Here is a 16,232-nt window from a genome sequence, read left to right as displayed (position 1 = left end):
AGACAGGGTTGTAGCCTGTCCTCGATGTTATTCAATCTGTATATTGAGCAAGCAGTAAAGGAAACAAAAGAAAAATTCGGAGTAGGTATTAAAGTCCACGGAGAAGAAATAAAAATGTTGAGGTTCACGGATGACATTGTAATTCTGTCAGAGACAGCAAAGGACTTGGAAGAGCAGTTGAACGGAATGGACAGTGTCTTGAAAGGAGGCTATAAGATGAACGTTAACAAAAGCAAAACGAGGATAATGGAATGTAGTCGAATTAAGTCAGGTGATGCTGAGGGAATTAGATTAGGAAATGAGACACTTAAAGTAGTAAAGGAGTTTTGCTATTTGGGGAGCAAAATAACTGACGATGGTCGAAGTAGAGAGGATATAAAATGTAGACTGGCAATGGCAAGGAAAGCATTTCTGAAGAAGAGAAATTTGTTAACCTCGAGTATAGATTTTAGTGTCAGGAAGTCGTTTCTGAAAGTATTTGTATGGAGTGTAGACATGTATGGAAGTGAAACATGGACGATAAACAGTTTAGACAAGAAGAGAATAGAAGCTTTCGAAATGTGGTGCTACAGAAGAATGCTGAAGATTAGATGGGTAGATCACATAACTAATGAGGAGGTATTGAATAGGATTGGGGAGAAGAGAAGTTTGTGGCACAACTTGACTAGAAGAAGGAATCGGTTGGTAGGACATGTTCTGAGGCATCAAGGGATCACCAATTTAGTATTGGTGGGCAGCGTGGAGGGTAAAAATCGTAGAGGGAGACCAAGAGATGAATACACTAAGCAGATTCAGAAGGATGTAGGTTGCAGTAAGTACTGGGAGATGAAGAAGCTTGCACAGGATAGAGTAGCATGGAGAGCTGCATCAAACCAGTCTCAGGACTGAAGACAACAACAACAACAACAACAACAACTTATCCTCTCAAGAGTCTTCTGATCCATACTGAAATACAGTCTTCTCATTCTATCATGAATTTCTCTAGTGGAAATATAATGAAAAATTATGTGTCAGGTGCATTTTTGTTGTACCTGTCACCCAATGTGTGGTTAGATTAGATTAGATTAGATTAGAGTAATACTAGTTCCATGGATCATGAATACGATATTTCCTAATGATGTGGAACAAGTCAAATTTTCCAATACATGACATAATTAAGTTAATTTAACAACATACTTAAGTTAATATAACAACTTTTTTATTTTTATTTTTTTTCTTAATTTATATCTAAAAATTGTCATTCAGAAATTCTTTTAATTTCTTCTTAAATACTTGTTGGTTATCTGTCAGACTTAAGATACTATTTGGTAAGAGACCAAAGACTTTAGTGGCAGTATAATTCACCCCTTTCTGTGCCAAAGTTAGATTTAATCTTGAATAGTGAAGATCATCCTTTCTCCTAGTATTGTAGTTATGCACACTGCTATTACTTTTGAATTGGGTGTGGTTGTTAATAACAAATTTCATAAGAGAGTATATATACTGAGAAGCTACTGTGAATATCCCTAGATCCTTAAATAAATGTCTGCAGGATGATCTTGGGTGGACTCCAGCTATTATTCTGATTACACACTTTTGTGCAATAAATACTTTATTCCTCAGTGATGAATTACCCCAAAATATGATGCCATATGAAAGCAATGAGTGAAAATAGGCGTAGTAAGCTAATTTACTAAGATGTTTATCACCAAAATTTGCAATTACCCTTATTGCATAAGTAGCTGAACTCAAACGTTTCAGCAGATCATCAATGTGTTTCTTCCAATTTAATCTCTCATCAATGGACACACCTAAAAATTTGGAATATTCTACCTTAGCTATATGCTTCTGATTAAGGTCTGTATTTATTAATGGTGTCATACCATTCACTGTATGGAACTGTATGTACTGTGTCTTATCAAAGTTCAGTGAGAGTCCGTTTACAAGGAACCACTTAGTAATTTTCTGAAAGACAGTATTGACAATTTCATCAGTTAATTCTTGTTTGTCAGGTGTGATTACTATACTTGTATCGTCAGCAAAGAGAACTAACTTTGCCTCTTCATGAATATAGAATGGCAAGTCATTAATATATATTAAGACCAACAAAGGACCCAAGACTGACCCTTGTGGAACCCCATTCTTGATAGTTCCCCAGTTTGAGGAATGTGCTGATCTTTGCATATTATGAGAACTGCTTATTTCAACTTTCTGCACTCTTCCAGTTAGGTACGAATTGAACCATTTGTGCACTGTCCCACTCATGCCACAATACTTGAGCTTGTCTAGCAGAATTTCATGATTTACACAATCAAAAGCCTTTGAGAGATCACAAAAAATTCCAATGGGTGGTGTTCGGTTATTCAGATCATTCAAAATTTGATTGGTGAAAGCATATATGGCATTTTCTGTTGAAAAACCTTTCTGGAAACCAAACTGACATTTTGTTAGTACTTCATTTTTACAGATGTGTGAAGCTACTCTTGAATGCATTATTTTCTCAAAAATTTTGGATAAAGCTGTTAGAAGGGAGATTGGACGGTAATTGTTGACATAAGATCCATCCCCCTTTTTATGTAAAGGTATAACAATAGCATATTTCAGTCTATCAGGGAAATTGCCCTGTTCCAGAGAGCTATTACACAGGTGGCTGAGAATCTTACTTATCTGTTGAGAACAAGCTTTTAGTATTTTGCTGGAAATGCCAGCAATTGCATGTGAGTTTTTGCTTTTAAGCGAGTTTATTATATTCCTAATTTCAGAGGGAGAAGTGGGTGAGATTTCAATTGTATCAAATTGCATAGGTATGGCCTCCTCCATTAACAGCCTAGCATCTTCTAATGAACACCTGGATCCTACTATATCCACAACATTTAGAAAATGATTATTAAAAATATTTTCAGCTTCTGACTTTTTGTTCGTAAAGTTTTCATTCAATTTGATGGTAATACTGTCTTCCTGTGCCCTTGGTTGACCTGTTTCTCTTTTAATAATATTCCAAATTGTTTTAATTTTATTATCAGAGTTGCTGATTTCAGACATGATACACATACTTCTGGATTTTTTAATAACTTTTCTTAATATGACACAGTAGTTTTTATAATGTTCGATAGTTTCTCGGTCACTACTCTTTCTTGCTGTCAGATACATTTCCCTTTTCCGGTTACAAGATATTTTTATACCCTTAGTAAGCCATGGTTTGTTACAAGGTTTCTTACGAGTATATTTAACTATTTTCTTGGGGAAGCAGTTTTCAAATGCATTTATAAAAATGTCATGAAATAAATTATATTTTAAATTGGCATCAGGTTCACGGTACACCTCATCCCAGTCTAACTGCTGTAGGCTTTCCCTGAAATTTGCAATTGTTAAATCGTTGACTGAACGTACTACTTTGGAGGACTGTTTAGTATTGCTGAATGGAGCTGTCATATATTGTAACTAGCTGTGCACCATGATCAGAAAGACCGTTCTCAACAGGCTGAGCATTTATCTGGTTAAACCTATCTTGGTCTATAAAGAAGTTATCAATCAGTGAGCTGCTATCCTTTACCACTCGAGTAGGAAAATCAATAACGGGTGTCAAATTGAAAGAACCGAGTAATACTTCAAGGTCATTTGTCCTATTACCCTCTTTCAGAGAATCTACATTGAAGTCCCCACAAATAATAATTTGCTTCCCCCTGTCTGATAGATAGCACAACAAGGAGTCCAAATTTTTCAGAAATAGATGAAAATTTCCTGATGGGGACCTATATACAGTTACAATTACAAATGTGCCTTTATTTAATTTAAGCTCACAGGCACATGCTTCTATATGTTTCTCTACACAAAACTTTTTTGTTTCTATACTTTTTGCACAATGATAACTTTTGACATATATGGCAACTCCTCTTTTCTCCATATTTTCTCTCATTACATGTGCAGAGAGCTTATATCCACTTACATTTACCTTATCCATATCAGTAACAATGTGATGCTCAGACAGGCATAGTATATCTATTTCATCCTCAGCTTCTAAATCTTCTAAACAAACCAGAAGCTCATCTATTTTATTCTATAAACTCCCAATATTTTGATGAAATATACTTACATTATTTTTAATTATACTTTTATGAGAACCTTTACTTATTCTAACATTTGCAGTACTCTCCCGTCTGAGTTTCTCATTGTGCTTACGCCTAGTTCCTATACCAGTGGTCACATGGTGTTCAGAGAGGCAGATTATGTCAACTGGGTTGGGTGACTTTAATTCATCAATGCAATTACCTAGGACTGAGATACAACTTGGTGGAGATAAAATTCCTGGTGATTGGTGAAAATTTATAATTGGCAGCTGTGTTTGGTGATCCAATGTGCTAGAATTGTGCTGTTTAATTTCTTTCCTAAACTGAAGATTTGTTTCAATCCTGACCTCTCGTAGAACTTGACATCTTTCTGTCTTACCTATCCTAAAAAAGGTGCTGCTCCAACACCTGTAACCACTGGTATTTTACCATTCATGGCAGTGCCTCCCCCCCTTAAATTTCTTGCTATTATCCCAGCCAGTTTCCCCTTCCCTTTCCTGTTGAGATGTAGGCCGTGCCTGGTATAGTCCCACCTACTGAGAGAATCAACAGGAACCACACCAATATGAGCCCCCGCACCCGACCCAAGCAGCCGTTCCAACTCCAAATTAACTCTCCCAACAGAAGAGTTCAAATGAGGCCGGTCATGGTGTCTCAGGACAGATACAAATTCAACATTGGTGTGTCTCGATGCCGACGCAATCTTTACCAGGTCACACTCTATACTGTACCCAGGATCTCTGTCTATGCTGTTCCCTGGCCCTCCCACAATAACCACGGTGTCTTCCGTGGTAAATCCTTTACAGAGTGAACCTAAATCCTCTGTCACCTGATCCAGACTAGCACTTGGTGTGAAAAAATTTGTGACCTGGTATTCTGGTCCTAATTCCTCCTGCAGAAGTTGGCCTACACCTCTGGCATGAGAACTGCCTAACAACAAAACTTTCTTCCTTTTCGATGACTTTCCTACATTCTTTTTCAATTTCCTATTGAAAGTTTATTGTGTCCTGTCTACACCTAGCTCTGCTTGAGGCTCATCAGTTTCTAACTGAAGCAACAGGTCCAACTTATTTTTGACATTCACCACAAAACTGTCAGACTTAGTTCTAGGCCTGTTCCTTCTGTTACCTGTTGCCACTTCCCACCTCTCTTTGCCCTTCTCCCTCCTTAACCTGTCCAGATCTTCCCTTGCCTGATCTAGCTCAGCCTGAAGGGCAGCAATTTTCCCCTCCTGTTCCACTATCTTCCTATCTCTGCTGCAAATCCTACATAACCACTGATGAGCCTGATCCACTTTCCCGACACCCACACCACTGCAGTCCCCCCAGTGAAAAAAACTACTGCATCCATCACACCAAACCCTGGAGCTAACAATTCTACGGCAAGTCAGGCACTTCTCACTCATGGCAAAAATAATACTTTAGCTAGAATAAATCAATTAAATTACCGAAAATCAAAAAGACGTTACAAGAATTAAGCCTATTCACCAATGTATATAAGCAAGTTTCTGATTTAAAATTCCGCTGTTTTTCTGATATCTGTATTAAAACAATGAAGTTATACGCTATTTACGGTAGTTTACTTATTTGTTACCGAGAAACTAGTTAAATTACCGTGAAACAAGAAACAAACACGTTTACAAAATTTAAGCCTAAGCGCGACTTTGCGAAGTTACGATCTTTTCGTGTTTTCTGAAAAAATATGCAAAGAAAAGTCAAACCTTTAACGGCAAGACTTAAACGATACACTAATGCACGTATTTAATTTGTTATCGGCGTTAAACTAAATTATATTCCTGTCTAAATCACTTAACTTTCTGGAAATAGTTTCTGGCGTCACTTACTCGGCGGCCATCTTGGATATTCCTGGATGGTACTCATGCCGTCATAGCATTTTAGTCTTAAATACATTTTACTGGAGTACCAGTTATTTTTAATTTGTAATTTTCCATTTTTATTGAAGATATGATGCCAATTTTTAATTTCAGTAACTTCTGCAGTAGCAGAAGCAGTAGTAGTTGTGGTGGTCGTTGTCGTCCATTTGACATCAACTGCTGGGTGGAACCTCTAGATTTTTCCATGCAATAAAACTTCATCAGGATGCAACTGTATTTTTCTTACATGTTTTCTAATGTCACCTATCCACCTTTCTTTAAATCATTATACTGTTAATTTCTTATATCTTGGAAATCATCAGTGTATTTTCTTGATCCTCCTACCATCCACTTGCCTGTTTACATGTCCCGCCTGCTTCAATTCCAGTTTTATTTCAGTCATAATTTGGTCTTCCACTCAATTTGTTCACTGGTTTGTTTGTTGTCCTAGTAATTCCTACTACTCATTTTTCCATTGTTCACTGGACAACCCTCAGTATTTGAATGATTCTATGCAGTCAAATTCCATAACAAAACGGATAATACACAGTGAGTGTAAACTTTCCTCTTCACACACATTGGAATCTACAATTTAAAAATTCTGCTTCACTCACAAAAAGCAATCTGGGCCATTTTTACTCTTCTGTTCATCCAATTGTTTTCTTCATCTGCCCTACGTGCAAAACCACACAAACAGATTGTTAACTTAAAATTTTTCTTTTTGGTGTGATGGATTTCATTGTTTTAGCTTCATTATAGTGGATTTTTAAGCTTTCTTGAAAATTCAGTATACAAATGTCTTCCATTTTTAGTGGAAGCCGGCCGGTGTGGCCAAGCGGTTCTAGGCACTACAGTCTGGAACCACGCGACCGCTAAGCTCGCAGGTTCGAATCCTGCCTCGGGCATGGATGTGTGTGATGTCCTTAGGTTAGTTATGTTTAAGTAGTTCTAACTTCTAGGGGACTGATGACCTAAGCAGTTAAGTCCCATAGTGCTCAGAGCCTTTTTAGTGGAAATTTGTCTGCATTGGAAGCAAACTCTAAGGTGTCATAAGCAAATTGAATGTCCATTAATTGGAAATGGTCTAGTGGTCCACGTTTGTTCCTTTGCTTGATTGAATGCTATTGTGGTTTGTGGTAATTTTAATAAAAAAATTTCTTATGAAATAGAACTTTAACAGCATCATTACAGTTTTGTGAAACTGACTTGTCTTGCTCTTCACAATTTCCTCTTGTATTACTTTGCCTCTAGTTTTATCAGTTTTTCTTGAAACCCAATTGTCTGTAGGCACTCTTCCTTTCTTAATAAACAGCTTTATACACCTCATCTGGAAATACTTACAATAGACTTCATTTTCATTATTCGCTGTCTGTGTTTCTGATTAAATGACTGTACATTTCAGAAGATTAAAGAAATCTTCAAATGGCTGTACGTATCTGTTGTTAGTTACTGTGTCGTCCCCTATTTAATAAATGAAAAATAGTTTGGTTTCATTTCTTAATACTCTCACTGTGTTCAATAACTTTTCTTGGAAATTTTCATTTTACCTTCACACATAGTTCCTGGGCACTTCTAAGTAACTTTTTAACTCATCATATTCTTAGTATTGTCTTCTTGACACTCTTGCTTCTCTGTGACAACTACTTTGTTCCATTGCAATATCTAATACCATCTCTGGATGCAACATACCTCTTTCTGTTTAGTTTTGTGGTTTTATGTAGTTTTTTTTCTGGTTTTTTCCCCATCAAGTATCCTATACTATCAATATGTGCTCATTTGGGCAGTTTTATCTCTGCTGCCATCTCATTCTCAGTTATAATAAAAGATGAAAAATGCAGAGACAGATGTATTTTGTATTCACCTGGTGGATGTAAAACTGAGCAGGCGCAAAAAGAGGCGCACATAAGTTTCTGTAACACATTTTCTTAAATAAATTGTGAGTTTCACAATACTGTGGTGTGGAATGTGTTAATTAATGATTTACAGTATTCAATTATTTTATATTCATGTCACATTTTGCATTTGCACTCAAATTAGCTGGCAGAGGATATCTGGAAGTTAGGCAAACAGTTAATGGAGAAAAATATACATTAGCTGACCATGTGACTGAAAGTGAGGAAAATGCATGTGACTGAAAGTGGGGAAAATACTTTGTAGGAGATCAATAACCAGAAATTGCGTGAAATGCTACAAAAGCAGATCAGCACCAAAAACAGATAAGCATTAAAGGACTGTGTGGACTATTTAAGATTGAGGGCAATGTAGACAAGGAAAATACCTGGTTTTGGATGACTAGTAGAACCTTTAAAAAGGGAACAGAAGAAGTAACTAATTCTGGCAACAGAAGATGCAAACTGCAGGCTTTGCAAAAAAACTGATGAAACACTCTGCACATTCTGAGCTGTCACAAAATGATGGGATACATAGATTTGAAATCAGAGCCACAACATTGTAATCCAAATATTACTCTGGAACTGTTGTCAGAAATATCATCTACCATTGGAAAAGATCTGTTGAAACAATAATCCAGAAAAAGTGATCAAAAATGAAATAAACTGCTGTGGGACTTCCATTTACAGACTAACCAAACATTGGAACGCTATACACTGCACGTCATAATCTCAGAGAAAAATGAACAGTGGATAGCTGAATTGATGACAAAGTTAGACAGCTTACAAGATATGAAGACCTGAAAATCAAACTTCAGTAGCTGCAGCATAAATCAATAGTTCTTGGAGCATGTGTTGCACTATGAAAAGATCTCAGTGGGCAGTCAAAACCATTGGCATAAATAAAACCACTTTTTTGGGGGCTGCACATATTCTCTGCCAATACATCACTCAGTCCTAGTCAATTGCAAGTGTCCGACTGGTGATTAAATGTGAAATACAGCACTGTGTTTTTGTTGACTATATTTACTGTTGTCTGTTGTGTAAACAAATATTAATAACAACAACAAGAATCATCATGATCACCATCTTTTAGCATTGCTGGATGGGATCCCATTCTGTGCGTACACAGACTGTTCAGTCCATTTCCAACATATTGTTTCTAATTTATCCTTTCTTGAGGGTCCCCCAAGTTATGTTACTTGGTTAGCATAAAGGTCTCTCATCTGCCTTTGCATATAAATAATAAGTTGTGGTGGTGACAGGCCACATACTTGCTTAAGCTACTGATGCATTCCTTTAGCTTCTGTATATTTTCCATGGGACACATAATTTGATGTGATATTTTTATTGCGTGCCATAGTTATTTGTAACTTGATAATTTTCTAATATTTACTATAGTACATCTTTAAAAATCTAAAACATGACAGGCTCATGTTGACACAGTTTCTCATGAAGACCATGGCCACATCTTTTCCCAATTGATAATATGTTAAATTCTGGTCATCCATTCTGTCCACCTCGGAAAGCACTAAATTTTTATCTGATGCATTTTGTTTCATTATGCGTAATTCATTATTTATTTTGCATAACTTTTGATTTTGTTATTACTTTGTCTGTGTATCAGGCCACATGTCATATTGATTTGATTTTCAGTGTTGTTCTTATATTCCATCAGGTGACTGATTTAGAGGAAGAATGTGAAGAAATGCGACAGCGGTATGAGCAAGAGGTGGCAGAAAAAGACCAGCAACTAACTCAGTTACAGGAACGAGTTAGGATCTTGGAAGCAAAACGAAGTAGAGGTAAGCAAGTATATGATAGGTTGTAACACCAACCACAGTGCAGTGGATATCAGTAGTTCCTCACCCCTCACCCCCCCCCCCCCCCCTTCTCCTTTTGTGTGTGTGTGTGTGTGTGTGTGTGTGTGTGTGTGTGTGTGTGTGTGTTTTTTTCAGTGGAGTGCAATTGTAATACCTTATTAATGTTAAAATATTAACTACATTTGGAAATACTCATGAAAACTTGTTTACACAACAAACAGTTGTGTACCCATGAAACACAGATAAAATAGCTGTATTCAATTGAATTGAGAGCTCCATTGTTGAAATATGATTTTTATTTTAATAAATGTTGGCCTAATTATCACAGAATATGTATGTTGATCCATTCATTTAATCCTGGTGTGTGTTTACCTTGAAAGTTGTTGGCATTATAAATGGTGGAAGGGGCATTATTACAGTTACATGTGAAAAAGTAATCTTTATGAATGCATAGTGGTAAACACAAAAAGAAATTGAGGAATTAAGGCGATAAAATCCAAATAGATGAAAGTGAGAGGTCATCACAAAAGCTGCTATGAAAGTAATTTTGACATTGACAGTAGGCTCAAGGGATTAGATCCTTTGCAAACTTGGAAACAACAAAGTGTATGCTTGAAACTTGAAGGTGGATATTAATAATTGACACTGTAATATACTTTTGAGAACTAGACATAGTGAATGCCTGTCCTGTTCTTATGGTTTTTTTCACCTTCTCTTTGCTTTGAAGAAGTGACCTGTCAGCTTGTTTCCCAACTGAACATATCACTTTGGTTACAAATCAATGATTAAGTGTCCTGACCATTTTTAGAATAAATTGTTACACTTTTTATTGTAACTTTGAAATAACTTGTTACACTTTTTTATTGTAATATTGAGAATAAATGTTTTCAGTATTAGAGAATGTGTGTCCATCATGTAAGTTGGCAGACAGAGAAGTGCTTTTCTGCCAGTCATGTCCACTGTTGGGTACTGTAGCATTTATGTTTAATCTTGTCCCTAGGCTATAATGAATCCTTGGTCTTTCTGACCAGAACCTAACCATAATAATCACAACACACTGTTATAGTACCATTGCAACATTGTACACAATTTAGGTGTTGAACAACAAGGTGTGAAAGACAAGAATAATGAAGATGATGGTTGGCTGTTGCTTGTTGCAAAGACATGCATATTTTTGTACCCAGTGTATCTAGTGTGTATGCTCACTTTATCAGCATTGTGTTTGATAATTGGAATGTTCATAAATGCTTATAGAATAAGTACAGAGTGTACTGTTGTAAACCTTCCTCCCACATGAATCCCATGTGCTGAATTAGAATTCCAGTAGGGAAACTCGCCTTTCACAGACAGAATTCTTACAAACTGAAGTCCACATACAATTCTGCCTTGTTCCTCAGCTTGAATTTGTTAATACTTATTCCCCTATTTCTGAACCCACTAAGTGTTCTGCTGTATATCTTGCTTGGCAAGCAACTATTGGAGAAAGGATATAATGAAGAACAGCTTATCTGTAGCCTTGCAGTTCTTTTTTAAATTAATCTTTCACTTTGTAAAAAATAAATAAAATGTGTTGTGAAACTTCCAAACAGATTGAAACTGAGGGCGCAAGATTGAGACTTAAACCTGCTCATTGCCTGTCTTGACCAGTGCTATTAAGATCTGCAAGAAACTATTATGTAGCTGCAAGTATAAATTTCACTTTACTGTGAAAACCAAAGTTTGGAAACTCTGTCTCTGCATGCACACTGATACTCTGAAATCCACTGTAGATTGTATAGCAGGGGCTGCTTTGAACATAGCTCATCATTCCCTTTCCTGGTCCATTTAAAAATGGAATGAGGGAAAAACGAGTGCATTTATGCTTCTGTAAGAGCCTTTCTTCTAGCAAGATGATAGAGAATGAAACTTATGATTTTTCCCTCTAGCACATCAGGGGACTGGAAAACTTCCAGAGCTTCTACCCATAACTACTAATATTGTTCTGTATCATTCCCTCCCCCCCCCCCCCCCCCCCCCCCCAAGGTATTATAGAAGCGCATTACTCTGCCTGCTGGAGAATGGATGTGCTGATGCATCCACTACAATCACAGAATTCGTCCCCATGTGAAAATCACTTGTACTCCTAGTAAGAGACGATGATCTGGACAACTGTGTCCTGCCTTATAGAATATTGGTATCATCTTGAATTGTGATAAACCTCCACTCACTCTTTGTGAGCTGCATGCAATTTAGTGACTGCCAAACTGATGACAACATCTTAAGACACTGGATTGAGGGTGCCTTAGAGGGTTAAAACTGTTGTGCATATGTCCATCACTTGTTTCTGTAGTGCCAGTGTAACTTGTAACCTGATATATGCCTCTCACAAGATTGCCCTTTCTCTCAAATTTAGGTGCCTGCTGGCCGTGATACAAATGGTGTACACATTGTAGAAGTGCTATAAACTGTATGATTCCATATACTCATTTCAAAGATTTGTGCCATTCTCATATAGATGATGGTGGGAAATGTTAAAATCTGAACAAAACAATAAAAATATAGAACTACATACATGTTCTGTCACTAGTTGACAGTACTATGGGAAGGCTGGATTGCTACTCACCATATAATGGAGATGCTGAGTCACAGACAGGCACAACAAATAGATTGCTAAATAAGTAAGCTTTCAGCCAAAAGGCCTTCTTCTGAAGCAGACAGTATACAAACACATACACACACACACACACACACACACACACACACACGACCACTGTCTCTGGCTGCCAAGGTCAGACTGTGAGCAACAACGCATGATGGGAGAAGCAGTCTGTAGACAGAAAGGGTGGAAAGGGGGGGAGGGGGAGTGAGTGGAAAAGGAGAGAACTAAAAAGGCTTTGGGTGTTTTGGTAGAATAGAAGGATGGGTACTGCTGGAGTGGAAACAGGGAAGGAGATAGGAGGGTGAAGAAGAAGTGGGGTTACAGGACCATAGAACATATTGTAGGTACAGTACAGCATTGAAGTGAAGAATATTATGTTAGGCAACGTGCTCAGCTGCTGGGTGGTCCAGCTGGGGTCTACAGTTTGTCGGTTGCCGTTCGTGCGGATAGACCGCTTATTGGTTGTTATGTCTGCATAGAATGCAGCAAATTAGTTGCAGCTTAGCTTGTAGATCACATGATTACTTTCACAGATTGCCTTGCTGTTGATGGGATAGGTGGTGCTTGTGATCGAACTGTAGTAGGTGGCAGTGGTGGTGGTGGTGGTGGTGGTGTTGGTGGGAAGATGTATGGGACAGTCTTGCATCTAGATCTGTTACTCAGATGTGAGCCGTGAGGCCAGGGGTTGGAAGCAGGATTGGAGTGGATGAGGATATTGTGTAGGTTCGGTAGGCAGCAGAATACCACTGTGGGAGGGGTCGGAAGGATAGTGGGATAGGGCATCCTCATTTCAGGGCATGACAAGAGGTAATTGAATCCCTGGTGGAGAATGTGATTCAGCTGCTCCAGTCCTGGTGGATCTGAGACAAGAGGGAATGCTCCCTTGTGGCCAGACGGTGTGACTTTGGGAGGTGGTGGATGACTGGAGAGCTATGGCTTGGGAGATTTGTTTCTGTAAAAGGTTGGGAGAGTAATTTCGATGTGTGCAAGCCTCAGTGAGACTCTTTGTATATTTAAAGAGGGACTACTTGTCACTACAGAAGTGATGCCCCTGGATGGCTAGGCTGTGTGTATCACTAGTTATTTTATGTTAATTGGAGATTTTGAGTATATCCAAACATTTTCAGTAAGTTTTTCATGGATTTCTTATAGTGGCTGCCAGATTCCACAGAAAATGATAACTTCAGACACCACATTTTTTGGGATATTAATATGGGGTATCAGTAGCATTTTTACATTTTGGCCAGTAAATCACACATTCTCTAAATGATACGATGTATGTGATTACTGAGAACACTGTTGATGAAATTTTTATGTTCTTTGTATTGTGTGCTCAGAAATTTGCTTCTTGTTCTTGAATGTGGCATAATGTGACTTCCACACGAACTGGAATAATCTTTTGGGGTAGGGTGTGTGGAGCAAAGCTTGACTAAGAACAGCTGCCTTTATGTGCCATATTATAAAATAATGTGAATGAGTATAGCTTGCATCATTTATCTGGTATGGCTATATGTATCAGTTTTTGGCATGTGTTTTGTACATAAAAATTACAAATAATAAATCAGACAATGGAAAATCCAGGATGGAATGTAACAGTATTATGAAAAGGAAAGACATGACTGCAATCTCAGGCAACTGAGGCCTCAGTTGCCTGAGACTGCAGTCGTTTGTGAGTTGTGTTTATATGAGTGTGTATGTGTGTGTTTGTCATCTAATTTTGATGAAGGCCTTACTGACCAAAAGCTATATTTGTGACAAAGAATAAACCTTACATTTGAAGTGTATGCCTATGAAATAAGTTGGTTTAAGCTCTGAATTGGCATGAAGTCTGATGTAAAGTACCAGTCAATACTTTCTACAAGTACCAGAATCTGAAGAATAAAATTTGATAAAATTTCTATAACTATACCTCCCTACTGATGAAACAAGTCTTCACTGTATCTACCAAAGACTGAACATGAGTACAGAAAATATCAGTTGGAAATATTCCAGAGTAAATATAAACTGTTCCAGCAGACAGCTGCTCACAGATATTGCAAATTAATCAAACAATGATTTCTTGGATTTTAAATTTGAGTCTGACTTTTTAGAGAATTTCTGTCATCCAGTATTCGAAAACTACTTTCAGTGTGACTTCAGTTTTACAAGGTACAACCAAACAATGTGCTCAAGAGGCACTTTCTTGTAATCATGCAGGACATACTGATGAATGGTACCATACTATCAGTATGCCTCATTGCACGTACATCTGACAGTTATCACTGTGAACTGTTAGCAGCACAGCATCTCTAGCCAGCAGTTCATGTGAGACCATTAGCCAGCCAATCTAAAGGCCAAGTGGCTGCCCATTCTCATTTGCAAATCACAGTTTGGGTATCAGAAGAGATGCTCTACTGGGAATGCTGTTTATATGTACCCTAACCACATTTTACAAACATTAAATAATAAAATAGCATTGGTTGGTATTTTCTAGAATCTATCTAAGGCATTTGACTGTGTTAACCAAGTATATTCATAGAAAAATTGAAGTTTTGTGGGATTGATGGTACAGCCGACCAGTGGATATTTTCATATCCAACCAAAATAATGCAGAAAGTTGCAATAGTAATTCCACAAATTTAGTGGGGACATAATTCAGACTGGGGAGAAATGACTTACGAAGTGCCACAAGGCTCAGTCTTAGGTCCAGCATTGTTCCTCATATATGTAAATGGTCTACCTTGTAACACACAACAGACAGAATTTAGTTTTTATATCTCCTAAGTCTGACAACATCCACATTGCAAATAACGATTTACTTCAGGCACTTCAGCAATTACATGCGTTGCTTCTCCCAGTGCAACTTATCAAGTTGGAATCCCAAGAATTTAACACTGTCAATCTCTTCTGCCTGCTTCTTGTCATATTGTAGGAATATACTGGAGGAAAACTCGTACGAGTTCTGAACTACATATAACATGTCTTCTCAAAGTTTATTGACAAAGAACTGGTGAGGAACCATTTATTAATGGTCATGAAAATGTCATTAACCATTCTTTCTAAGACTATACTTGAAGTGCTAATTATTGCAAAGTTTATGTCATCTGTAAAAAAAAAAAAAAAAAAAAAAAAAACTAGATATCTGGGAATGTTACTGATGAAAGGTCATTAATATTCAGAAGCAGAGTGGAAGAAAATGTGCAGGCATTAGCAGTTAAGGAGATGCATTCAAAGTTGCTTGAAGGAATGAAAGGTACAGGGTATGCACTCTTCATGAGCAATTTTTACAATCCTGTTAGCCTTATAGAGGGGCTTCTGTCAAAGTAAATTTATGATACTGGAATTCTCCAAGCTAAGAGGAAGGACGATCTGCTGCTAACACAACAGTGGAAAGGGGTATGGTGTGGTAGGGAGAGCGAAGCTGGGGGTCTGGCCAATTTTTAGTGAATACAGACATGCTTGAGTTTAAACTTACAACAAATGGTTTGAGAAAAAGTAAATCACAGCTTATTGTTGAATATAATAGACTAATTATGAAGAATGTTAACAGATAAGATCAGAAGTCGGCCCCTTATGCTCGAACTCGCATAACATCTCTTTGTCATTAAGTCAATTGGAATACTCTTATACCAAATGATGCTAAATAAATCATTTTTGAAAATAATAAATGCAGCGGCATGAATAAAATGAACCTGCACAATTTACGTATAGAAATAATTTCAAAACTTTTGATCAACTTAAGGTGAGAACTTGTGACATCCTTGCTGTCAGTGTATTTTCTGTTCAAATTTTGTGCTCTATTTATAACCAATAAGATTTAAACTAAAAAAGTATTGTGAACATTACATCATTAGACTCATATGTTATCTTTTTGTACCCCTTCTCAATCACAATGGATTGTTGTGGAAAAATTTTAAAATTTGTTTTATATAAGACATATTTATTAAAGTCACAAAATTCTGCTGGTTAGGTAAGTCAACATAA

At 37.2% G+C, this 16,232-nt stretch overlaps 1 protein-coding gene across 1 annotated transcript in view; it reads left to right on the top strand.

Moving 5' to 3' along the window:
* Nucleotides 1-16,232, top strand: part of LOC126416789 (ninein-like protein) — a 145,112-nt gene that overhangs the window by 103,061 nt on the left and 25,819 nt on the right. Inside the window, exon 16 of the mRNA XM_050084656.1 lies at nucleotides 9,487-9,613. Coding sequence (XP_049940613.1) covers nucleotides 9,487-9,613 — 127 coding nt within the window. The remainder of the gene's footprint in view (nucleotides 1-9,486; nucleotides 9,614-16,232) is intronic.

The sequence above is a fragment of the Schistocerca serialis genome, chromosome 8 (genome assembly GCF_023864345.2).
Source record: "Schistocerca serialis cubense isolate TAMUIC-IGC-003099 chromosome 8, iqSchSeri2.2, whole genome shotgun sequence".
Taxonomy (NCBI): Eukaryota; Metazoa; Arthropoda; class Insecta; order Orthoptera; family Acrididae; genus Schistocerca; species Schistocerca serialis.
The sequence above is the reverse complement of the archived record's forward strand: the minus strand, read 5'-3'. Positions and strand labels throughout refer to the sequence as shown.